The sequence below is a fragment of the Semicossyphus pulcher genome, unplaced genomic scaffold (genome assembly GCF_022749685.1).
Source record: "Semicossyphus pulcher isolate SPU_LCO1_2020_fin unplaced genomic scaffold, fSemPul1.0.p SCAF_1, whole genome shotgun sequence".
In the NCBI taxonomy this organism is placed as follows: Eukaryota; Metazoa; Chordata; class Actinopteri; order Labriformes; family Labridae; genus Semicossyphus; species Semicossyphus pulcher.
This window is the reverse complement of record NW_027211603.1, coordinates 9,994,339-10,020,249: the sequence shown is the minus strand read 5'-3', so window position 1 is coordinate 10,020,249 and position 25,911 is coordinate 9,994,339. Positions and strand designations below refer to the sequence as shown.

The 25,911-nt window shown below is 40.9% G+C and overlaps 1 protein-coding gene across 1 annotated transcript in view; it reads right to left on the bottom strand.

Annotated features, from left to right (window-relative positions):
• Nucleotides 1-1,717: 1,717 nt before the first annotated feature.
• Nucleotides 1,718-25,911, bottom strand: part of pde8a (phosphodiesterase 8A) — a 49,626-nt gene continuing 25,432 nt past the window's right edge. Inside the window, exons 2-22 of the mRNA XM_069685764.1 lie at nt 25,004-25,060; nt 22,266-22,456; nt 20,607-20,663; nt 20,342-20,396; nt 19,961-20,049; nt 19,461-19,539; nt 18,977-19,117; nt 18,182-18,270; nt 17,987-18,038; nt 17,850-17,892; nt 16,149-16,226; nt 15,885-15,955; nt 14,061-14,225; nt 10,171-10,219; nt 9,837-9,972; nt 9,537-9,735; nt 8,241-8,458; nt 6,091-6,223; nt 5,033-5,197; nt 4,759-4,888; nt 1,718-3,980 (exon numbers count right to left, since the gene is read on the bottom strand). Coding sequence (XP_069541865.1) covers nt 3,874-3,980; nt 4,759-4,888; nt 5,033-5,197; nt 6,091-6,223; nt 8,241-8,458; nt 9,537-9,735; nt 9,837-9,972; nt 10,171-10,219; nt 14,061-14,225; nt 15,885-15,955; nt 16,149-16,226; nt 17,850-17,892; nt 17,987-18,038; nt 18,182-18,270; nt 18,977-19,117; nt 19,461-19,539; nt 19,961-20,049; nt 20,342-20,396; nt 20,607-20,663; nt 22,266-22,456; nt 25,004-25,060 — 2,304 coding nt within the window. The 3' untranslated portion in view covers nt 1,718-3,873. The remainder of the gene's footprint in view (nt 3,981-4,758; nt 4,889-5,032; nt 5,198-6,090; nt 6,224-8,240; nt 8,459-9,536; nt 9,736-9,836; nt 9,973-10,170; nt 10,220-14,060; nt 14,226-15,884; nt 15,956-16,148; nt 16,227-17,849; nt 17,893-17,986; nt 18,039-18,181; nt 18,271-18,976; nt 19,118-19,460; nt 19,540-19,960; nt 20,050-20,341; nt 20,397-20,606; nt 20,664-22,265; nt 22,457-25,003; nt 25,061-25,911) is intronic.

Below are 25,911 nucleotides of genomic sequence, written 5' to 3'. Positions count from 1 at the left end.
ATTCCCAGTCCACCAACCTTTACACAGACAGCCATTGAATGTTTGACAGTATGAAATGTTAGAAAATAGCAGCTTTGACCATGCAGCCAAAAGTACTAATGCTCTGTGTTTGGAAATAGAAAATATATTTAGTTTATACGTACAGAGAGTATGGCATGACTTTGCATAATGATTGAACCAACAGTAGCCTATTGCACACAAACTATTTGCATTACTTATAACTATTACAAATAATAGAAGTAGCCTAACTATTTGTATTAGATTTCTCTTGGTATACACGTATGTATTAATGTAAATGGCACATTTTTAATAAAGAGCAGAGAGACTGTCCCAACCAAAAGTATTTGATGTTTCTTCCAAACCTTAAAACAGCCCGTCTATATTTAGCTGACAAAAACCTCTAGCAGCAGTGTGAAATATTGACTCTTTGCCAGAAACGAAGGAGGAAGTTGAATGACCGAGTCCATAGCAACATAACACCTAGGAGGGAAAAAGTTGCAGTGTAAAAAAGGGGTCAACAAAGTGAAACAAAAATGGAAGACTATTGATAAAATCTTGTTTCCTACAAACAGCCAACATACTCTTCTTTCACCATGACCACAATTGTTTGCTAACAAATACTTTTAAAAACCAAACCATGATAAATCCATAACCCTTTGTTATTTTTATATAATTTTGGAAAGAAGAAAGAAAGCATTCTTCGGTTTACAAATGAAAAGTTGAAATTATAAGCAACAAAACAAAACGTTAATCAATTCTGTACTTAGGGATTTTGCTTCTATAGCCATACCAGATTTTGGAGACTAATATTAGCTAACATTAGCAAAGTTTGGGTACTGTACGTATAGTTTTACATGACCTTATGACTCTAGTCCACTTGTGACATTAATGAAGCGTTTTAGCTATAACAATAACTTAACCACAGCTGTACATCAAGGTGTTTTTTCCATTTGTGGAAGATCAAAAGACTGTAAATTATTTATGTAACTTTCATTTGTAATGCTCTGTGAGGCTTTACTGTGTTTATCAAAATAAATTATTTTCTACATGTTTTAATAAAATGTGAGGCTAAACCAGAGTTAACCAGTGAGGCTATTACCTCCACTTGTTCTTTCTGCAGCAGCATTCTGGTATTCCGCCATTAATTGGACAGTTAATGTTTGTAAGTGATGTAGAGTTCCATTGTTTTCTACCGTCCTTCTATGATAGGTAAAGTAGATGTTCAAGCCATGGTCTCAGCAAGCCAACATTTTCTTTCACATTCATCTTTTACCTCCATTCAAACTGCTTTCTAGTTTAACAATCCAGAGTCCTCTGAAACCCAAATCTGCAAGCGTCACCTCTATACATGACTGGATATACCTGAAAAACACTAAGACTTCAATCTGGTCAACGTCCTTGCTTGTTCCTGAGTTGGAGTTCGGTTCCACTCCACATTTTAATGTGTTCTTCTTTGGCCTGTGCTACACCTTTTCAAAAAGTTTCATGAAAATCCGGCCAGTAGTTTGTCCATAATCATGCTGACAAACACACAAACAAATGTCAAAGTAACACAAGTCAACTTAAGAGGAAATTCAACAGTGAGACAGGCTCAGTGCAAACATTTAGTACACATATAAGGCATGTTGTAAGCTAATAAGAATGATTTAAAGAAGACAGAGAAAGATACAGTAAGTAAGAGAACAGACATTGAATCATTGCAGAAAATAGACTGCAAACTTATAATTGACATTATTTTATTTTTCATTGAATAGTTCTAAATTTTCTTCCGTGCCTTCAGACCAAGATGTGAATCAGAAGGAACAAACAAATCCCCTGATTTGAGTGTACAGTTCTGTCATAAGAGAAAGAAAGATAACCGTGGTCAATACATCTTATTAACCATCATTTGCTTAGCTGTTATGGCATTTATATACTGTTTAAAGAGGAAATATTCTTAATAAGCAACAATCTTTAACATATATTAGTATCCTAATCTGAAACCAGCCTTGAACAGAAAGCTGTTCCCTGGGTCTGTGCATAAGGATGTTGGACAAGTGGCCAAAATAGAATGACGTTTGATCAGAAATCAATGCAAGCCGGCCTCTAGGAGACTGCTTAAAGACAGTGATAGACAACTCTGCGATCCACATCCTTCTTAACCATTTAGTTCTCTGTATACATGCTCCGCGGGACCGTCCAATTCACAGGTATTCAGATAGCTATAATGGTTGATCTCATTTGCTGCAAATCCAGTGTAAAATTCATTGTCTATAAAAATATTGAGATTTACTTGAACATAACCTTCTGACTATGTCATAATAAAAACTCCAGATGTCCGTTGCAGTTGCACAGTGGGATGTACTGTATAAATATTGTATAAAATAAGGCAGTCTTTTCAGTAGGATAAACCAGATACAAAAATTTCTGGGAGAAAAAATTTTCAAGTCCAAAATGTTTTTCACATATTTCTGCTGTTGTCAAATGTCAAGCGGTTTACAGCATTAAACCAAGAGTAAGGGATTGTTGCAACAATGAATACACCCACACACCCACACCTACAACCCCAACACACACGCCCACACACACAAACACATAAACACACACACACACACGCACACACGCACAAACTCCTGATGATCAACAATAACAGCTTATTCTACAATGCAACATCCCATCCCTGGACAAATCACTGAGACGTAGACATTTCTAATATTGTTTACAGTGCAATACAAAAGTGTTCATTCAAACTGGTACTGTACTTTTCATAAGAAAATAAAAATGTTGAGTATGGTAACGCTTCATATGAGTAATAAGGTGATGTTTTTGAGAGTTATAGTAGTATTTGACTTCATCAGCTTTGGCTTTTTCTCTCTTTTTGAAGCTCGTTTTTTGTTCTTATTTATCAACTAATTCATTTATGAATTTTAATATAGAAAATATGGAACATCTAAAGAAAATTAACAAACCAAATCATCTGCAGTGTTGAGGTTTTTGTCTCTCAGCAGTGGCCTTAGTTAAAGATCCACTGCCTGACCCAAGAAGAAAGCATCCCCTTCAACGTGTCTGTAACGACAGCTTAGTGTCAACATGGATGTGTTTCTGAAGGACACACAAATATATTGCCAAAAAAAACAAAGCAGTGGAGTGTTCTTTCATGGTGTGAGGTTTTTTGTCTCTTAGCAGTGGCCTCAAATAAAGATCCACTACCTGACCCAAAGAGAAATCATTCCCTCGCACATGTCTGTAGTGTCAGCTTGGATGTGTTTCTGAAGGACACATGAGTATATTGCAAAAACAAAACAAAACAAAAAGAAGCAGTGGAGTGTTCGTTCATGGTGTGGCCTCCAGGGGCAGAGAGAGCAGTTCTGCCACGCTGCCAGCACAGAGATGGAGGTCAAAGGTGATTGGACACCTTCGGATCCAGACCACACTTCATCCACTCCTCCAGTCCTGCTCGCTCCTTCATAAACAAGCAGTTTTTACTCAAACAGCAGCTTCACAGGCAGACAGGAGAGCCCACGTGGTAATTAAGGGACGGATGCTTTGCCAGGAGGCCCGTAAAGACCCTCTTCTCAGTCATGTCACTTGACCAGCTACACTGCGAATGCCTGAGAGGCACGTGAAGTTCATAAGGATGCTGTGTGTCTGTGTCTGTTAGTCACAGTTCTCATCTGACAAGGTTGTGAAGCCAGCAGCGTCACTGCTGCGACCGCCTGTCAGGAAGTCCTTCTGTGGTTTCTGTATGGACGGACATGTGGACGCTCGGCGTGCTACAGAAGCAGGAGAGTGAAGGCGAGGAGGCCCTTCGGCTGGCAGGGAGAAAGACGCCCCAGCACGAGAGAGGAAGGCTGACCCAGACCGCAGAGTCCCGGAGCCGGACACTGCAGCGGCCTACTCTGGAGGCGGTCGCAGGCTGTGCAGCTTCCTCTCGTCCAGGCCTTTCCAGTACTTAAAGTTGTTGTCCAAGTGCTGCATAAGATTGGGGAGGTCTGCAAAAGCTGGAGAACCGAAAAATGTTGATAACCTGATATCAAACGCTGACAGTTCATTTAATGATTGGGGATGTGTTTTTAAATCAACTCCACTTTCTTACTAACAAGATTTTTCTTAACTAATTCTTCTACCGTATATCAGGACATCTACTGAGCACCTATTCCTGATACCAGTGTGTTTCCCAGGTTCTCTTTTTCCAAATTTAAAATCAATATACCTCTCAGTGTTCAGGTCATTGTTATTAAGGTAACAAGAGGCTAAGGATTTGTGTGGTGTTACTGTAACCTTATGAATGTAACCATCTATTTCAATATAAAATTCAATGGTTAGACTAAGAAACTGTGGCTGCGTCTGTAAATCCACACTAACATGCTTTTTAACATACATTTTTAGTGCACCCTAAACCGTAGTATGAAACCAACAGAATGTGAAATTACAGTCTGCAAGTACGGGACACTATGATGCCATTTATATCCTACAATACAGTGACAACAACAACATTAAAGGCAGCTCTGACGTAACATTGATGATGCTTAAATTTAAGTATAAGTATAATATAGGACCTTCCTATAGGTGTAATATACTGTTAATTAGTTAATTGGTCACAGCATTGTATGTCCAAACACTGTTATAGTTGCCACAAAGTACAAATACTAAAAGTTAATTTGAAGAGATCCAAACTTTATGCTCTGACAATCTACATGCTACTTCAATGAAAACTAACAAAATAGAGATGTATAGTAGTGTATGTGTCTCCAGTGTTTGCATGCTGTGCAGTCTTACCATCCCATGCATCAAACATGTCGGTAATGAAGTAGTCTATGAAGGAAATCTGGGACTTTGGGATGCTACACGTGTTTCTGTCAAACACAGGCATAACCACCGGTAGGCCTTGTCTCTTCTCCTCGTCCGTCTGTACCAGAGACGACAGCACAAGTCATCATCACGCACAATAAATACATAATTACAAAAGAATTGAAAAAAGACACAGCGCAGCTGCTGCCTGCTGGATCCATCTCCACACAGCAGCACCACCCTGTTATTTTTTTTTAATTACCTGTGCAAAATACTCCTCTGAGATGCGTCCGGCCCATTCTATACAAAGCTCCTGAGGCCTACATGGATTGGAGATGTCTGCACACTTAATCAGCATCCGCTTGACGAGGATGCGATTCTCAGGAGATGTCAGAATGCCTTTGACAGATTCCTCATCACTGTTTCCCTTTAAAGAAAAAATAAACAGCAGCCGAGCATTAGCACAGAGACAACTGAAGTTCTGGTTAATACACTTCTCCATGTACCGTAAAATGTCGCACTGGCAGCTGAAGAGGGTTTTAGTTTTGTTTAAGGAGTGTGTGTTCATTTTGGGCCACTGCAACACTTACATGTAAGAGAGTACAGGGTGGTTCAGACAGTCACATGATTTGCAGCGTACTGTGTGTTTCTAGATTGAATTCAGGAACAATTATGTTAAGCAGAAGTACAGAGGGTCTATTTGGCTAAGCTGAGATGAGAGACGCCTCTGTTTGATTCAGACCTTCAAGTCTATACGTTAACTGAATCAAAGTACATGAGCAACAACAGCCAAAGAGCTGCTTTCATCAATGTAAACTCCATTAAACTGAAATGCGCAATCTGTGTAAAGTGACGCGCTCTGAAAGGATCTATATTCAGAGCAATAACTGAGGAAAGAAAACAGTATTAAATCATTCATCACATCATTTTTGCCTTTAAAGGGAAGACGACTTTTAAATGCCTGTCGAGCATTCCTCACACAGACGAGAAAGATGGTACCAAGTTGTAAAATTCTCTCCCCACAAAACTATCTGTGCCCGGGCAGCAACAGGCCACGAGTCCCCTGATCCAGGATCACCCTCTGTCCAGCTCTTAAACTATTGTCGCTTGCACTGTGTTGGACTGAGTTTGGTTCTGCGACAGTGCGTGACAGAATGAGATTACAATGTTTGTCAAGTGTCTGAATGCTCCTGTTTGTCCTTCCTGCTCTGACGCACAACACTGATCTATTTAGAAAAAAAAAGAGGCTAAAATTAGAACTACTATTTCTACACAGGTAGGAAATATCAAAACATTTAAAAGCTTCATTTCTAATCTCACCCCGTTCTCCTCCAGAGCAGCCAGCGGCTTGTTGATGCTGTTGACGAATTTGTTGACGTGTTCAAAGTGTTTGGTCATCTCCGTTGCGAGCACCATGTCGATGATAGCCTGTCGTAGTGTTCGATATTCATTCCTAGAAGAGAAGAAAGACAGGCGGGAGTCAGACAGGTGAAGGAGAGGAAGGCAGGGAGAGAAGAAAAGGAGAACACAGAGAGAGTGAGACGACAGTGTTGTAAATAGCATAAAAACCCGTGTGAACAGTTTTCCCCCTCTGACTGCTGTGACAGTGGAGATGAATGGATGCTTTGTTCACCTTCCCCCTCTGAGGGGACCAGCACATGTGAGCTATTCTGCTCCGGGACTCAAATCACATTACTACCACGCCACTGTCAACACACACAGTATTGCTTTCATCGACACAAATGCCGACTTAGCTTATCCCCTGTGATGCTTCAGGTGATGACTGTATCAAACTGTTTTTTTGGTTTGATTTTTAGAGATTTGTTTTTGGCCTTTGGCTTTATTAGATAGGACGGTAGATAGGACAGAGATATGTGAAGAGAGAGAGGGGGGATGACTTGCGGCAAGGGGCCGATGGCTGGAGTTGAACTTGGGGTGGCTGGTCGGGGACTGAGCCTATTTACATGAGACGCACGCTCTAACCACGGAGCTAAGCTGGTGCCGCCATAAACTATTTTCTATAAGAACTTTGATACAGAAAGTAAACATTTTCAAAATGTTACAGATTGATTTATAAAAATACTGCAATTTCTGATTTATAAGATACATTTCTTTAAAGTAACAATCTCAAACTTTTTCATTTAAATAAATGCCTGTTAAGTCACTATCTATCACCCAGTGAGGTAACACAATGGTGATTGAGCCTATGGCCCACTGATGAAAGCCTTTGCATTTGCAGTATATCGTATTTTTACGGAATGGGTGTCTGTGGAGAAATCAGAAGCGGCGCCCAGTTAGTGACGCATTTTCCATCACCCAGCAGTGATTGGTCTGCCAGGGAGGGTAGGCGGAGCTAAGTGGCTGCACTTGGAGGCTGTGGCTCAGTGGTAGAGTCGTTGTCTCTCACCACTGGAAGGTTGGGGGTTCCATCCCTGACTGCAAGTGTCCTTGGGCAAGACACTGAACCCCATATTGCTCCTGGTGGCATAGCCAACAATATGAATGCATAGATCATTAACTCTCAGATGTACGTTGCTTTGGACAAAAGCGTCTGCTAAATGAAATTGTGACATTATAACATTGTAACGCTTCCACTTTCTGTAAGCATTGCAAAGAAAAGATCGATGACTACAGATACAACTTCAAAAATAAGTGAAAATCCAAAGAAAAAGAAACAAATTGGACGCTCAGATGAAGGCAAACAGTCTAAAAAGCGAAGCAACCGTCAGCGAGGAAAATCAAGAGTTACAACCGTAACAAAGGGAGCCAACCTTAGACGTCTGGTTAAATTTGGAAGAGTGCTCTCATAATGACCAATTATCACCAGTGGGAGGCGCTCAAGAGCACAATAATTCTTCGAGATTGTATCTTTAATATAGAACAATACAACTGGGTTGTAAGGGCAATCGCTCAAATTGCAAATAAGCACAAAAGTCAGCAGATTGATCTAATTTTGAATAAATAAAAAGTTTAGTTTCAATGTTACCTTTGGAGACTGTGTTATTCAAAACTTTATTACGGACTCGATGTCCAGATAAAAAGGCAACACAATACACAAAATAACACAATTTGAAATGTTAAATATATACAAAAATTAACGTCTTATAAGAAGGCATCTGTTCCAGTGTCTCCAGAGCTGGGACTAAATCTGATGTTTGACAATACCGAGATGATAACGTTCTCTCTCTCTCTTCGAGGCATCAAGCTGGCAAATAAATTTATACATACGATTTCTTAAAACAGCTTGAACAGTATTGACATTTCACTTTCACTACACCATCTTGGTCGCTTAAGGAGAATCCTCATAGAACCATTACAAGCTGTAATCTCTGTGAGCTTGTTTGTCCACAGGTGTGCAGTATAGAGGGGTTGTGTTATGTGGTAGCTGACCATGTAATCTTCATTTGATCTATGAACAGCAAAGGCATGAACAAATAATAACAATGTTTCTTGTGTGATGACTGTCCTACCTTTCTATGTTTTTGAAGATGTTGCACTTGTCGTCTCTGGTGGTGATCTGGAAGGCCAGTGCCGCGTGGTGGCTCTCCAGCACGGCGGTGTCGTTGTAGAGGATGGCCAGCTCGCTTCCTGCGTTGCACAGGAAGCTGTTGGTGCGGCCCGGGTGGTCCACGTCGTGTACAGTAGCAGCAATCAGGGCAGCCACCTCGTCGATGGGATCCAAACTTTGCTGTTGTGTGAAAGGACACGAAAAACAATGGAAATATGAAACTGGAAAGATTGATGCACATTAAAGGAAAAGAGTGGTCTTATACATATGAGGGGTGAAGTGGGGCAAAGGCTGTGACATGCTTCAAATAACGGCTGCAGATTCAACTAAAAAGAAGCTCTACATCATCTTGATTTATGAATAGGATGATAACATTTATTGTTTGCCTAAATATGCTGCATTTACAAGTTTTCAAAAGGTGACAACCGCAGGAAACCACTTATAAAATGAGTATACTTCTCACACCACAAAATATCTGCTACTCGCACAATACAGATACAAAGGAGCACAAGATCAAGCAGAAACTGAGGCTCTGTTAGCGCTTGTGTAGATCATTTTTAACCTACTTTGGAAGCCGAAACAAATAGCTGCCCTAAATGAGTTGTAATTTCAGTCATTATATTTATGCGGTAACTTATTGTTAACAAGGTGGTTCTTTGTCTCGTGTTGCAGCACTATAAAAGGTATGAACAGAGAAAAAAAGGAAAAGCAAAAGTTCATCAGAATAAGTGCTCATTTCTAAAATAATTTGCAGCATAACAGACCTGCTAACCTGTAGACTTCCAGGGATTCATTAACCTTGGGTGATGTAACCTCACAGTTCAGTGGCTAAGCCAATGAAAGATCACTGGACTGAGATCAGAAATAGACAGTTTTATAATCAGCTTAACCAGCGCACGGCCTAAACCAGTGAGCCACTGACACACTTGGGTGAAACCACAGCTCTCTTGGATAACGTAGGCTCAGACGGGACCTCTGACACTGAACCTGAGCAGAACGCTGCACTTGATAGTACAACATCCCCTCACATCCCCCTGTAAGTGTCCTGGCCCACTGTCAAAGCAGTGGAAAACACTTCAATGTCAGCTTCTGGCGGATACAGCCATGTAGCCTCCCATGTTCTCAGAAGCCACAGCTTTAGCCTAAGCTTTGGACTATTACAAACTTTCTAAAAGCAAAACTCATGTCATGATATGCAGGTTTTGGCATGTTTTGAAATATATGCTACATTGTTAATATTTACTGTTTTCTAACGTACCTTGACCCTCTCCTTGCAGAGAAAATATGCTGTTGCGTGCAGGACGTCGGCTGCATGGGAAGAGTTGTGGTAGGAGTTACTGGAGTGGTAGTTAGCTTCAATCACTTGTAGCCAGGAGCGCAGAGTGGCCTCAGGACAGTTCAGGTACTCGCAGACCCCAAAGCGGGAGAAGATCTTCATGCCCAAGTAGGTCAAAGGCCTGTGGGAGGGTTCAGCATGTTTGTTTAACACTGAGTGATACAACTATTAAAACATTAGTCACAATGCCTCTGGAAGCTCCTAACCGTGTTGTCGTCTCACCGTTTCAGGGTTGCAGCTTCCAGGTTGAAGATGTCAAAGTCCCAAGAGTCCTCGTTCTCCATGGTCTGGGCGATACGAGGGGGGATGTCGTTTAGTGACAGAGGAGTTGTCAGCTGACTGGGGATATGGTGCGGCTCTGTGAGAGGGCGAGACAAGAGAGGAAGCGATTAGATATAGTTACAGTTTTTGTTCAGTGTTCATTACCTCGGGATGAACCCCAGAAGAAAGAAAAGGGTTTTAGCGTGTAATAACAGAGCTCGAGAAAATAAAAATAACTCTTAAACAGAGTGTGACACTTCAGATTGTGTCTCCTGTATGCTTTACATAAACTTACGTTTTGCGGAAAAGATGTATTCATTTCCTGACAGTCTTCGTAAACCATCCTGTGAACAAGACAGAAAGTGTCAGGGATGGAGGAAACAGGCTGCAAACACATGATTCATGCTTTTGAACAGCTTCATTAAGGGGTTCAGCTCAGCGTTCGGCACACTTTCTAACTGAGACATTAACTCTTGCTTCAGATCGATATAAAAGTCCATCCGTCCTTTATCTATACCGCTTATCCTGTTCAGGGTTGTGGGGGGCTGGAGCCTATCCCAGCTGTCATTGGGCGAGAGGCGGGGTACACCCTGGACTGATCGCCAGACAATCTGACACACAGAGAGAGACAACGTTCATGCCCATATTCACACCTACGGGCAATTTTAGAGTCACCAATTAACCTTATGAGCATGTCTTTGGACTGTGGGAGGAAGCCGAGGCACCCACGCATGCACGGGGAGAACATGCAAACTCCACACAGAAAGGCCCACTTTGTCTGAACCGGGGTTCAAACTAAGAACTTTCTAGCTGTGAGGCGACAGCGCTTACCACCGCACCACCGCGCAGCCCGATATAAAAGTCATGTGTGCTAAATAAAGCTGCTAGGAAAGGACAGACTGACAAAAGCTGATCTCATTGGACTATAGAGTGAAGAAAGCTGGGTGCATCTGGTCAAGTTGTTGTTATATACACAATGGTGTCAACAAAAAAGACACATAATACTTTAGCCTGAAGTCAGGGGGAATTTACATCTGAAAAGTAGGTAAGAAAATAACACGTAAGAGCACCAGGAGGATATCAGCAAAAATCTCTAATAACTACCTTAAATCCTTGAAAACTGCATTTTGACTGAGGCAACTTAACTTTAAAATCTACAGCATAATAAATAAGACATTGATTAACACTTTGATGGGTGTTCTTCCATCTCTGCTATGACATAATATTTTGGAAGCTGTGTTATGTTGACACCTCATATCGTTCCCCCACCAGCACACAGAGGGAGTGGAGGGACGAGGCAGCCAAGCTGAGCTTATTAATGAAACCAATATGCAGCTTAAGAAATGATTACCATATTTATGAAGTGTAATAGTTGTGTCATAGATGACACCGTGTTAATTTATGTACATATGTCAGATACTGTACAGAAAATTATTCCAATATGTCACATGCCTTTCTCAGGGCTGAGCTGCACGCTGGGATATTAAATGGGGCTCATCAGTGAGGTAACACATCATCACCGAAATAATATAACTCAGCACCTCAGTGGTAACCGTGGTAATGATGCAGATCTTCCAGGACTGTGATTTCTATCAGCTGTGAATAATAGACTTTTCTTTAAGGATTATGAAACTTGAGGTGCATTAAACTGTTTTTCGCCACACCAGCCTCTAATGACAGTTGGTCAATCTATCGACTATTTTAACAGCCGTTGGATGGACTGACATTAAATTTTGCACAGAGATTCATGATCCACAGAGAATGAACCCTAAAGGTGGCTGCACACGGCCCAGACAATGACCAACTCACCTCAACGTTCTAAAGTTGGCAGTTGCTGGTTGCAGTCTCTAGAATGTTCCGGAAACCAACTGCCAGCTCCACACTGCCCAGACACTAGCTGACAGGACAGACTTGTGTTGGCTACTTTTTCTTAGTTAAGTTTTTGCTTTATTTTACATGGACGAAGGTCGTGGGTACTGATGTTCCGCACGCGACTATAGGCTAGTTGTCAAGGGAACGCACTCTCAGAATGTTGCGGTTTGTTGGGAAAAGGTGGTCTGACTTTCCACGACTCCACCAAACCCGACTGGACATGTCAAACTCAACAACAACAACAACTCAATACGTCAAACATCAACCAACACCAACTATAGTTGGAGTTGGTTGCCGTTTATGTGGGCAGCCACCATAAAGCCAATCAGGTCTACAGTTGTAGTTTTAAGTGTGAGCATGGAAGGAAATGTGGCAGAGACATTCAGTTTCCTCACAGAATGAACTGTAATAGCTTTGTTGATCCCATAACTTTCCTTAAGCACCCTTATGATAAAAAGTATAACTTAATCAATACCTGCAACCTGCAAAATTATTTATATTCCCATTAGCCTCAGCTGTTATTTGTGTTTAATGCTAAATAGCACAAATTAGCATGCTAACATGCTAAACTAAGATGGTGAAAATGGCAAATATTCAACCATCTAAATATCAGCATGTTAGCATTGTCACTGTGAGCATGTTGATTCCAGCAATCAACTCAAAGTATAGGCTCACAGATCAACTAGCATGACTGTACACTCTTATTTTTTGTTTTATCTATCCATCCGTCCCTTATCTATACTGCTTTTCCTGTTCAGGGTTGCAGGGAGGCTGGAGCCAATCTTAGCTGTCGATGGGTGAGAGATTTGGTACAGTCTGGCCTGATCGCCAGTCAATCACAGGACTGACACAGTCCTTTCATGCTCACACTCACACCTATGTCATTTTAGAGTCACCAATGAACCGAAAGAGCATGGAACCCACACATGCACGGGGAGAACATGCAAACTCCACACAGAAAGGCCCACTTCATCCGAACGGGACTGCGAACCAGGAACCTTCTAGCTGTGAGGCGACAGCGCTCACTGTGCAAACTATTTTTTAATGTTAACAGAAACCAAAATGTTTATTTCAGTTTGTAAAAAACATAAACATTTACATAATGTGTCTTAAAAAATGTCTATATAAGCTATAATAAAATAGTTCTAACATAAAATGTATAATTTTGTGTTGTGAAACTCTGTCCTCAGCCCACTGTACGTCATGAAATTGTTGAAAGAAGAAAAAAAATAACACACTGTTGTAGAGAAATTGAGGCCGTAATGTTAACATTTTTACTGCCTGTCAGCTGTGTAAATGACAGGCCTAAATCATCCAGTCATCCTGGTGCACCATATACATATTTTGGGCGTCAGTGAGTACATGGGTGTGTGTCGCAGAGTGAAATGTTTACTTCACAAGTGAAAAAGGAAGAGGAGACTGGCTCATCTTTGACCCGAGCATTGTCTGATGGTGGAGCTGCCTCTGTACACACTGGTTATTTTAAGTCTTTCTCTCTCGAAAGATGACAGCTCTTCTCTTAATGTTCAGCGGGTCTTCTGAGTTCAAACCCAGCACACCGTACCACAACAAAGCTGAGGAATGAATTACGCAATTTATAAAGCAAAATTATTCGTATTTAAATATTTATCTTAACCTGAACCTGCACCTTGTGATTTTCTAGGCTTTATCGCTCAAGCAGAGAAAGTTTTTCTAGGGAAGGACTGCGTGTAACAATTCTCTGCCTCTGTGTATCTGGAGTGTACATGTATAAGTAAAGCCATGCTTATTCATCTGATCCAAAGAACAGGATGTTTCCAGGCCTGTGGAGTCAAGAGGAAGAGGTTCATGTGAGTGTGACTGTGTGCAATGTCTGTGTAAAGAGAGAGAGAGAGAGAGAGAGAGAGAGGGAGGCAGAGGGGGGAGAGAGAGAGGGCGGGGTGGGCTTTCCTCTCCAGCCTACAGGAGCACAAAGGACAATCTAACACTTCCTCTGGGGTTGTTGCCAAGACTGCCAACTTGGCACTCTTTCTACTTCTGTACTTCACCATTGCTGTCTGTTAATCTCTGTCTCCCTCCCCCAAATATGAACAGCAACCAAAACAAGAGTCCGCACAAACACTCCCGCCTCTCTGTTTCTTTCATTTAACACATAATCATCCTGAGTGACTCAAGGACATTCACGTAGACATGCACGTTATCACTGTGGAATTCTGCAAATGCTCTGCGAGCATGTTATCATATGGGAGTCGATTCATTTGCAAGGGAAGGAAGCTGTTTGGGTGTTTCCGACTTCTCGAAGGACCCGGGTGCTGGAGGGGACCTGCCGCTTACCGTCATCAGCCCCCCCACAAGGTCATTCGTGTGGGGGTCTTCATCCTTGGTGCCTAACTGAGGGGAGTAGAGCTCAGTGGTCCTAAGGATCTCCAGTACCCGATCCAAGGCCTCTGCCACGGGCATAGGACTGCTTTCCTGCGCTGCATTGATGATGTTGATTACCTGGATGTAGCAAAAACAAGGTTAAAATTATTATAAATGGCATAATATCGCTAACAACAACACGTTTGTTAAGCACTATCCCAAAACCTAAAAATAGATAATTACATAATGATAGATAAAAATAGTTACTAGACCATAATCAAATAGCCAAATAAAGTTTAGATAACATTTGATAAAGTAAAGTAAAATTAGAATAAATTCTCAAATAAAAGCTCTGCCACATGATTTCAAACACTCTGTCCCCTCGTATTGTAGGCATACACGCTCATTGGCGACTTAAAGGGTCACAAAAAAGCCCTGAAATTAAACAGTAAGATGTTAAAATCAATCCAGAGACATGGAAGTCAGTGTAAAGAGATTAAAACAGGCATGATGTGGTCACAGCTTTTACTTCAATCAATCAATCAATCAATCAAATTTTATTTGTATAGTGCCAAATCATAACCAGGGTTATCTCGAGACACTCTAAACGCTCTAGAAGCGTAGAACAGCTCCCCTATCTTGATCTAAAAGTGAAATCTAAATAAAAGTCCACTTACCACAACCTCTTAATTAACATTTTTGTTTATTCTGAATGAAAACAGACATAAATTGTTTTTTATGGGGTTATGTACCAAAGTGTAGTTTGTATGCTTTTGTGTTAACTATAGCAGATATAATTTGCTAATAACTGAGCTCTACATGTGCCAATAGGTTTAATTTCTTTTACTTTTAGACAAGATCAGGCTAGCTGTTTCCCCATATTTCTCGTCTTTGTGCTAAGCTAAGCTAACCAGCTGCCGGCTCCAGCTTTATATTGAATGGTACCAATCGTCTCCTCCAACTCTCAGCAAGAAATAACAATATATCGCAAAATATCAAGCTGTTAAATTAAGAGGCGATTCCATTTATCTCAGCACTTTTTAAAAAGCATGTAAGATGACCTCTCTAACGTTAATTAAAGTCCTGATTGTAAAAATGTTTCAAGAGTGATTCAAACAAGATTTAACATGGTGCTTAGAAAACATACACACAGATTTACAGCTTTGCTATTAAATATCAACTTGGAGGATCCAACAAAAGGGCACCTGTGGCGAGGTCAGTGAGCATGTGCAGGGACACAAGTTCTCACTAACTCACTTACACACACACACACACACACACACACACACACACACACACACACACACACACACACACACACACACACACACACACACACACACACACACACACACACACACACACACACACACACACACACACACACACACACACACTAGCAGCAGTTCTATCGGTGCTTTATTCTGGAGAGGATGATGCCTTCAGGGACTGACTCCACAGTCAAATGATACAGCAGTGGAACTGCTGTGTGTCATATGACCCATCCCTGGGGACTTTCTCTGTTCCTGACTATCCCGGCTGCAAACTACACAAACCACAGAAACAGCAGGTCATGCTGCTCTAACATGCTTTCCTGTCTTGTGCATGAAATGTGGCATTTTATCTCCTCTCGACATGGTTTGCCTGGCCTCTAGGCTCAGTCCTACAAACTGTACAAGACGTGCTCCCAGCAGTTTCATTACTAAAGTGTTCAGTCATGAGATACAACACTTCAGTACAAAGTGCTGATCATATGATGGATGCTCGGAGGGTTGATGGGGAGGGAGATGAACCCACCTTGGTGATGGGAGCTTCTATAGTCATGGAGTGGATTCGGGCCATTGAGGAGTGCCTTCGCTGTGAGCTCCCTGTCAGGGTGAAAAAATACCCCCAAAACATCCCCACATTACAATCCAACAAACAAACTGTACTTTTCCATTCCCTTTCTAATGACTGTGTTTGTGTCCAATCGACACCTAATGCAAACAGGCAACTGAGAAGCTTTCATAAGCTGAGAAGAAACGCCCAGAGTTTCCATCGTCTATGTCCCTTCACTCTCACCATCGCTCCCCCGAGACGTTGTAGATCTGACGTCCAGAGAGCCTTTCCTCCGGTCTTTGTGCTTACTGGATTGGATGTCTGGGGAGGAGAAAACACACCTTAGATTAAGAAGGAAAACAAACAAACACAGTTCAGGTAAAGTGAAAAGGCTTTGGCCCCCCATCACAATATTTTTTATCCAATCAATTAGCAAAGTTTGAAAAAAGGTGCAAAAGTAGAGATAAAGTCTTAGCCAATGAAATGAAATACAATACTTTTATATGCTATTAAACATTCTGAACTAAAAAAAACAGTCAAATACTCCAGGACTTGAGAAAACTGGGATTCCCGAGTCCCATATTTTCTTATCTTATCATTGTCAGATGTGTTTTAGGCTTTTAAAGGACAAGGCTGGTGTAATCGTATCAGAACCAACAATGTGTTGGTCTGTCTCTGAATACTGTCTGACTTCCAAACAGCAATATTGTGAATCATTTTTGGACAGCGGTCCATCACCCAGACCATACACATATATAAGGTTTTGTTTAATCTGCCTAAATAAACTTTCAATGCTTTGTACGTTTTTTCCTTAATTTATACATTAGATCATGAATGACCAAAACTACTGATTGTGTGTGTGTGATTTGATTCAGAAACTTAAGTATAAGGTTAGAAAAAAATAGAGATAAAGGCAGGAAACCTTTCTTTGTTTCTCCGTCATTGTTCGTCTATGGAAAAACTGTGTATTTAGATTTCAGACACATGGACAAAAGGAAAAGTCAAAGTCAATTAAGAACAAAGTAAATGAAAGACACCGGTCACTCTGAAGGGCCAGAAAAAAGAAAAGGAAAGCTCAACTTCACTTGGTTCTAATGTAACATTACAAACAAAGTTAACCTCTAGCATCTAATCCAAAAAGGGCTGTTGAATAAGAGTTATGCATGTCAGTGCTGTAAGACCATGCAAAGCTTCATAAAAAAACTGCCATATTTAAAAATTACTTCTTTAAAGTAAGCTGGTGAAAAGACACCAACACAGGACAGACATGATTCCTGCTCTGTTCCTCTGTCAGGAGTGTAGCTGCTGCATTTTGAAACCACAGCTTTGAATTGGCTTTACCGTTGACACCACAATGCAGGAAGAAACAATAGTCCAGTTTAGAGAAAATAAAGGCATGGATAACTTTTTAAGGTCAACAAAAGAGAGAATGCATTTCTTTAAGAGCTATTTCTCAGATAAAGCAGGAATGGACACTGATAGTGTTCAAAGTGTGGCTGAAGAAAACAGTGATTCTCTATGGTGCATTTTCTGACACATTTCAAAAGTTTTGAGTTGACAGAGCTCCCGATCCCGAATGTGACTACCTCCAATTTGTTGATATGAATGTCTTACAAATGTTGGTGTTTGCAAACATTAGGTTAGACTAGCAAGGATGTGCTGCTTCCCCAATGGCAAACACAATGCTGGCCCTCAGATCCTCAATCCTTTTGATTGATCACAAGTGACATTTTCGTAAAAAGAACCTCCATCACTTATGCTGATAACTAAGCAGCAGCGAGAAGCTGAACTGCTCAAATCTGCATAACTCCATATTATTTTGGGGGGTTTAGCATAATAAATCCCTCGTAATGCTATTGCAACACACAGAAGAATTCAGACTGGCATGACTTGCCTTCACAGTTGGCTTTTTCATGGAGCAGAGAATTTCAGGGTGGATCTTACCTGTCTGAGACTCTGCCTGCACACGTTCACTGGATTTATCACTCTGCACGGACAGAGGAGAGAAGCATATTGATACATGCAGACCAGTAAGCTCCTTTCATTCAATATAAATCAGCAAAACTGGAGACACATCTCACCTTATTATTATCATTTAAAGGCCAGTTGATAGACACATAGTGTCTGGTTTTTCTGTGAATGACAGAATCCAATTAGTACACCCGGCAATTTAAAGAATATAATTATTATTCATTCATATATTATCCGGTATAATTATTGAGTTGCTGGGAATGTAATTTTCATTTAGGATGACTGAATGACCTCAACAAACTCACCCTCCCTGTCCAATTACAGGTGTGATCTTCACATTTTGCTGAATGCTGTCTCCATTCTTCTTTTTGGCATAATAAATCCCCTGCCACTCCTGAAACGAAACAAACCAACACCAAGAGAGAGGAAGTTTAAAATATAGACACAAAACATATTCAGGAAGTATTTGCCATATAAACTGAAAAAAAGTACAATTTGAAAATGCCCTAAAAGTTGATGTAGACGGTGTGTATGGCGTTTTTTGTGTTGCAGGTTAGGTGGCCAGGTGCGATGAGTATTTCAGAGAGCAGCAAGTTGTCTTTAATGGGCAGTGGGAGTGCTCCTGGAGTCTGGTGCATTTGTTTCATGTCCCCCCTCCTACAGACTGCACTGGCAGCTTAAAAAGAGCCTTCCTGCTGTTCGCCTGTCTGGGACTGACCTTCGCTCTCTGTGTAGTAAGATTACAGCACAGCCATCAGCCGCTGTTCTTGTGCACATGAAACAGAGCTGCTGGACGGCCAGTGGTGCAGACTTACAGCACACATGGATGCACGTGCACGCATGCATGCACAGACACAAAGGCAGGAGCGGATATCTACAGTATTTACAAGAGTGATTTGATTGTGATGCAGTAGTCTACAATGATTGCTATATAATATGTCAAAATCACATATATACAGGTATAAACAAACCCCCAAAATGTATTTTATGATAAGATTAAGCTTCTGATTAAGATCCATATTAAGTAAACCCAAGTGAAACTTGTGTTTGGCCTGAAATGTATGGTGTAGTGCTGAGATAAGTTCATGAATGTATATTACCTTTCCTTTCCGTATGCAGGAATTTATTGTTTCAAGGAGATCAGGCTTATTCTTCTCACTTTTAGGCACTTCTATTATTTCCTTCCCTATTAGCTCGCCTTGTTGGTAGCCCATAATGGACTCATAGGCAGGGTTCACATACTGGGAAGGAGAAGTAACAAGAGCGTTATGAACATAAAAGTTCAGATTTCAGACACAGTTAAGATGATGTTCTCAACATATAAGCCTTGCCAACCAAAACAACTCTCTTTATAAAAAGGCAACACACTTGTTGGAAAACATAACAGGCCACTTTAAAGTTGACAAAATGTCTCAGAGGGACAGAGACCGCAACTATCAGTACTGAGATCTGGGATCACAAGACATGAACAGGCACTGAATAGGGGGGAAGGAGAGAGAAAGAAATAGAAGCAGAGGGAGGAAGAGATGAAGCAGTCATCAAAATAATGCAAACGAGGAGGATTTAAGTGAATTAGAAACTCACCTGAATTACTTGATCTTCAGAAGTGATCTCTATGGCCTCTTGGCTTTGTTCTAGAGCTGTGAAAATAGCATTCCCAGCCCTTGTGGAAAAGGAGAGATAACAGTAGCAGAATTATTGTTAAAATATGCAACAAGCAGAGTTTCCAGCTTCTATTTATATACATATAGAGTTCCTCTGATACTGCCTAAAATGCAGTAAGTATGCCAGTCAATGCACCAATCCGCTACCATTAAATAAATAGCCTCAATTATTATGTCAATCAGTGTTTATTATGTCCACTTTTTTTAATCACACTAGTATCGAAGGGGTACTCGGTATCGGCCCATACTTAAGTCAAGATATTGGAATCAGTATTAGGAGTAAAAAATGGTATCAGAACATCTACATATACATAAAAAAGTAATAAATAAGTGTGAAATAAAAATGTCTTTTCGTCAGTGCAATAGCTTTGAATAATATGCTGTGCAACTACTCTAAACTGTAACTACAACACGCCTCACCTCAGTTTGAACTGCGCCCGCACCTCTCCATGCTCCAACTGTAGCAGCTCATTATAGCAGGCCATCATATTGGCATTCTCCACATATCTCTGAAGGGTCAGAGGGCAACACGGATCAATCAAAGACAACTACAATTCAATTTTCATGTCAATGTTTCCATTAGGGGATGTGTTATAATGCTGCTAAAGCCATAAGTAACAGTGTTTCAGACAGAGGGAACTCGATGCACATGTCTCCTGAGCAAACAGAAGGATTTACAATCTGTGTCCCTGCCTTACAGCGAGTGTTGACAGTAGGGATATAAAATACATATCATAAGAATAATACAAACACAGGCAGCAGAAGATACATTCACACACACATACACACAATGTGGCTCACCCTATTAAAGCCGGCATTGATCAGGGGCATCACAGAGGCCTCCTCTCTGTCTGGCCTTAAAAAGAGAGCACATGTTTGCACCAAAACATTGCTATGACAAATGCTTGTTGAGAGAACATCAGAGGTTTTCTCCATATGACAGGCTGCAGGCCAGCAAACCTCCACTGAGACATGCTTTTTAATTATGAAAATACTCCTAATCATTAGCTACTTGGAAAAACAGGAAAGGGTAGAAAGGCAGAGGGGGCCAGTGGGTTGTACGTACCTTTTCACAACGGCGACTATCACAGTGTTTTCTGAAGAGTTGACCGCTCTAATTGACCTGAATGTAAACAGAGGGAGCCTTTTTAGCCAGTGAGCAGGCTGGTGGAAAAGCCCATGGCATCAAATCAATGTATTTTTCAGTTTTTTTCACGCTCCGATTCTCCCAGGCAAGCAGAGCCCAGTGGTGGAGCTCTGTGAGCAGGCCTAAGGCCTCTGAAAGAATGCAGTGTACAGGGCCACTCATCCGCCTGTGGTTTCCCCCAGCCAGTGGTCATAAAAGGCCCTTTAGTTCCCCTTCGGAGCCCGTGCGTGTACACTGAACATATGGATTGGCCAAAATGAATAGGGTTAACATACACGCTGGGCAGGGCGAATGAATGTTTGTAAATGTGTTTTTGGTTTGGGCAGAGGCTAAAGATAGAGGGTGGTATGGGCAGGCACCGCTCATTTCTCACTGACATGACTCCACTAGGTAGCATGAGAGGCAAGTTAGTGAGCACGAACTGAACTGGCCATTTACCCCCGCACATTTACGATCGCACGTGTTACCAAATGTACTTTAAGCCATGAAAAGGAGGGCTGAAATCAGTGCTGACAAAATCATCTGGTCTGGATTATGTCATTGATTTTCCACAGCAGTTACAGAATTTAAATTAAATTCTACGGTCCATAACATTACAGATGCTTAAACAAGGGTATTGTAGCAAGTGGAGACAAGTGGACGATTGTGGAGAAGCTCACCTAAGCTGTTGTTACTGAACATGTGTGTGCAAACTAGCTAATAGGCAGGCAGAGAAGTTAAACCAGTTAGCTGAATGTAATGAAGGAATGGTTGAAGTAGTCAGCTGAATGTAATTGATAAAGGGTTATGATAGCCAAATAATGTTAATGTTGAAAGCTGTTTAAGAATTGGATAAACTGATTAAATTGTTCAAACAAATGAATAAATTAAATTAAAATGGATAAACTGTTCAAATAGATGGCTTAAATGAATGGATAAATGGTTCAAACAGTTAGCTTAAAGTAACAGATAAACAGTCAAAACTATTAGCTAATCGTAATAGATAAATTGTCAGAACAGTTAGCTAAAAGTACAGGATAAAACGTTAAAAATAGTTAGCTAGAGCTAAAGATAAATGGTTAAGTTGGTCAAATAGTTAGCTAAAGTAGCTAATGGAACCATTGAGTTAAAGTAGTGAATAAATTGTATGAAATTGATCGATGATTGTTAAATTAGTTCGCTAAAAGTTCAATGAATAATTGAAATAGGTAAAAATCATTGATAAATGTTTGAAATGATTTTCTAAATGGTTTGAAAAGTTAGCTTATAGTAATAGATAGGTAGTGATGGTAATGTTTCCACCCTTCCAGTGGTGGTACTAATGCAAAATGATGCTGACCTAACAGCTTAAACTGACATTTTTAAAAGCACCTTTTACTCTACCCACATGTATATAACCGATAGTCTAATCGCATCCAGCTAGAAATCCGTTCAAAGTACACATACAAAACATGACATATGACATAAAGATGGACTTGAGTTCACCAGAGCTGTGGGGGTACACCAGGCAACAAAAGATGGAAGCCACTGCACTGCATGATTATAGAAATACACATAAGGAATACAGTAAGTACAAAGATGATGGTAGAAATGGCCTACCGGCATAGTGCTTCAGCGTCAAAGTGTCTGGAATGTCTGTGGTCAATGATGACGAGGTCATGATGCTTCTCCAAGAAGCATTCAAGAGCCGACTCGGGTGTTCGTGCCATGCTGCACCTGAAGTTGGCCTTCTCACATGCCCAGCAGAAGCCATTACTCTGACTGTCCTCTTTGGCAAAAACTAAAAGTACCTGCAAGAAGAGAGATGACTAAGCACACATAGCCAACTGAGTCATTTCTATTTTCATGTAACCTTTGCAATGTCACACTACAACCAACGAAAATGTGTTACTTTTCAGAGATCTATAATATATAGGATGAGTAAATATTCAAAGGGAAAAATGTTTACATGAAGAGTGGATGAAAACACCGCAGAAAAAAGGCAGGGATAAAAAAGCTTGAAAAAGTTGCAGTAAATTGTTAGCATTAGCACAAAGTAGACCACAGACTACAACATGTAAATGAATGCGTGTGCAGTCCTTCAGTAGTTGTAAAGTAATGTTTACATCTAACTGATGGATAAATGTTACATTAATGGATATATGGTCTCTGTTTGGTTTGTCATATTTGGACTGAAGCTACAGTATTCAATCAGATGGGAATATTTATTGCAAAACGTGAGAATAACAAGGCTAAATGATACAAAACTAGCATCATTGATCACAAATAATCTGCCTCCATCCTGCACTACAGAATTAAACAATTAAAATCAAGACGAAAGAGAGCTACAGTAAAATGTGGATTTGAGGTCTCCGTGTATCAGCAGCTCTGAGTTGTCAAGTCATCACTGGTGCGCTCATGCTCATTTGCGCCTGTCGTCCTAATCAGCCTGCAGTGCGGGCTGGGCTGTGACCTCAGGCCTCCAGCGGACAGGCCCTGATTGATCAGGCTCAGCTCGCACTCTCGGGTGCGTCACAGATTTTATTGTCCACCGCCGTGATCTATGACACAATTAGTCGAGGTGGCCTTGAGTGGCTGCGGCCCCTCCCACCCGTCTGCCAAGGTTGTGGCAGAAAGTGCTGCTGCTACCGTCAAACCGACCATTGAGAGCCCGCTCTCTCTCTGCCAGCATACTTTCATATAACCCCTCACTTGCGTAAATACCGGACCAGAGATTTAGGCCCGCCTCCAAGAGCAGCGCTGCACTAAGAGTAGATTCATGAGTCACTCTCTCAAACAGACGTCATCTCCCACTGTTGGCAGGGAGCAGAATGAACGTAAAGAAGGGAAAGTTTGTTCTGCAGTTTTAAGTTTGCATCACACCTGTAAAATTGAGTTAGGGCACAAAGACCTGACTTTGTCGAGAGAACTGGAACTACCGTCCTCGGCACAATGAAGGGACAGAGGACTGGCTGTGTTGACACTTGTCCTTTTGATTCATTCTGACGCTCCGTGTGGCTTTATTTGAGTACCAAAAGGCCTGAAGCAGAGAGCCATTACGCTAGAGAGCGGTGTTCCTAATACAAACCATATTCCACACATGAACATTTTCCCTACAAGCAGCAATAAGTGTCCAGGTCATAAATACATCACCACCGAGTCCTGCAGCTATGTTCGGTACGCACAGGGAATTAGATCAGAATTCCACATTGGGATGTTGGTAGAAAAGTCAACATTCCCGCAGAGGTGGAGGAACGAGGTAAAATAGGCTAAGATAAGGTCTTTTCAGAGGAACTAAGGTTAGACAGATTTAACACACACTGTCGCAACAGGGAAAAGAATCTGTCAGAGAAGTTTTTAAACTAAGGAGACTAAGACAGCAAAAGTAGCTGAAGGGGGTAGCAGCATTTTTGGCAGTGTCTGATCGCTCTGTCCAGAAAACTTCATTGTTGAAAACAGACAGGGCCCGGCCAGATCCTGTGAGCGGCGAGAAAAGAGGAGGAGTGGAGAGGAGGAGGGCATGACAGGATCAGCTGTGAGTGACAAAAACAGGAAGGGGATATCTCTCTACCTCGTTTTCCTACCGTGGTCACACTGGAGCGCATCGGACAATAAAGCCCAGTCTGCACACTCATACATGGCATTGAATTACAGGACGTCTGATGTATTGCCTTGATTTGACTCTCACAGACTTCATGTTATCTTTGTTGCACATCTGAAATTGTTTTAGTTAGCTTCAATATATGACACAGAAACGTGGCAAATTCTCACATTTGGGGGGATGAAGCTGAAGTCACATTTGTGCTTGAAAAATAGATAAAACAATTCATCGATTATTAATAATAGCCGACATTCATTTTTCTATCCCAAATGCAGCCTCTCAAAATACATTAAATATTCCTTAAAGACTGACTTTATAAAGACACGACAGAAACCACGCATGTGAAAGTAGCAAGCACAGTACCAAACTGTATAATGACCCATTGAACGTCAGAGAAAGTCCTGAACGGGTCCATGGGTCCTCTGTGCAGCTCTTCATAACATGCATTGTTCATTATGGTATGTTCGTGGTCATAAATGTTTGGCCCTGTTGTCTTGACAACCGGGAGCTGCATGGCACACAATAAGTCCATTAACATTTTTTTTTTTCTTCTTCCTCTTCTTTGACGTTTTGTAAAACTAATCCTAAGAAAATGCATCCAAATATTGACGGTCACACCAAGTTTAGCTCCCATGCCAGCCAAATGATATGGCCATAAACATGTCACTGGAGCTGTGACAGACCGGTTGTTACAGACTTAATGCATTCAAGCACATAAGCATCAATCCAACAGGTGCTTGGCATTGTTTTACGTTACCTGAAGTGGGTCTTTAAATAACTTCATTGGTCCAAATTGCACCTCTGTTAATGTGGTCTGGAAGACAAGAAGAAGAGGAATACAACGATTAGAAAAATGACATCATACATGTGATACTTTCTCAGTTCATTTTTCATATTTGTGTATTTTAACATTATCTATATTAATTTTAGAAACAACTTGACTCCTACACACATATATGTATATCTGACACACATGCAAGAGAAAACATAAAGTCAAAAATCTCCAGTACAACTGGACAAATGACAACTTCCTTTATCCATACACATTGTCCAAGCCCACCCCAACTCAAAAAGAAGAAATAGTGGAAGAAGATGTTAGTTGAGGGTTGTGGGTTGACACACTGAAGTTTAAGTCCAACTTATATTGATGTACAAATGTTAAAAATCTCTGCATATCTACATCTTTCCATTATGGAGCACTTAATCTGTTCGCCAATATCAACCTCATTTCTAAAGTTCATCTTTAATAATGATGTCTTCATGTAGGCCCTCTCTCCATGCCTCTAGCCTCTTTATGAATGACTCCGAGGACTCGCCTATCAGCAGGCTCAACATTAACTCCAAACTCATCAAGCAGCTTGATCTGTGTCCCATCACTTAAAAATATGCTGATCTGGGTACCACTCTAGCATCCGTTTAGCACGAGTAGGGCTTAATGGTCAAATTAGCCAAAATAAAAACCCAGCATCTCGTTAGATTTTCAAGATTAAAGCATTTAAGTTAGCAATAATAAATAAGCAACAACCAGTGAGACTTTCAAAATAAAACTTGGTAGTTTTTAAACTTTTTATGACTTTTGGACGTTCAGCATCACTTTCACGTGGTTCATGTTAATGAAGGACAACCTAAATATGTAACATAACAACCTACAAAAGCATAGGTAAT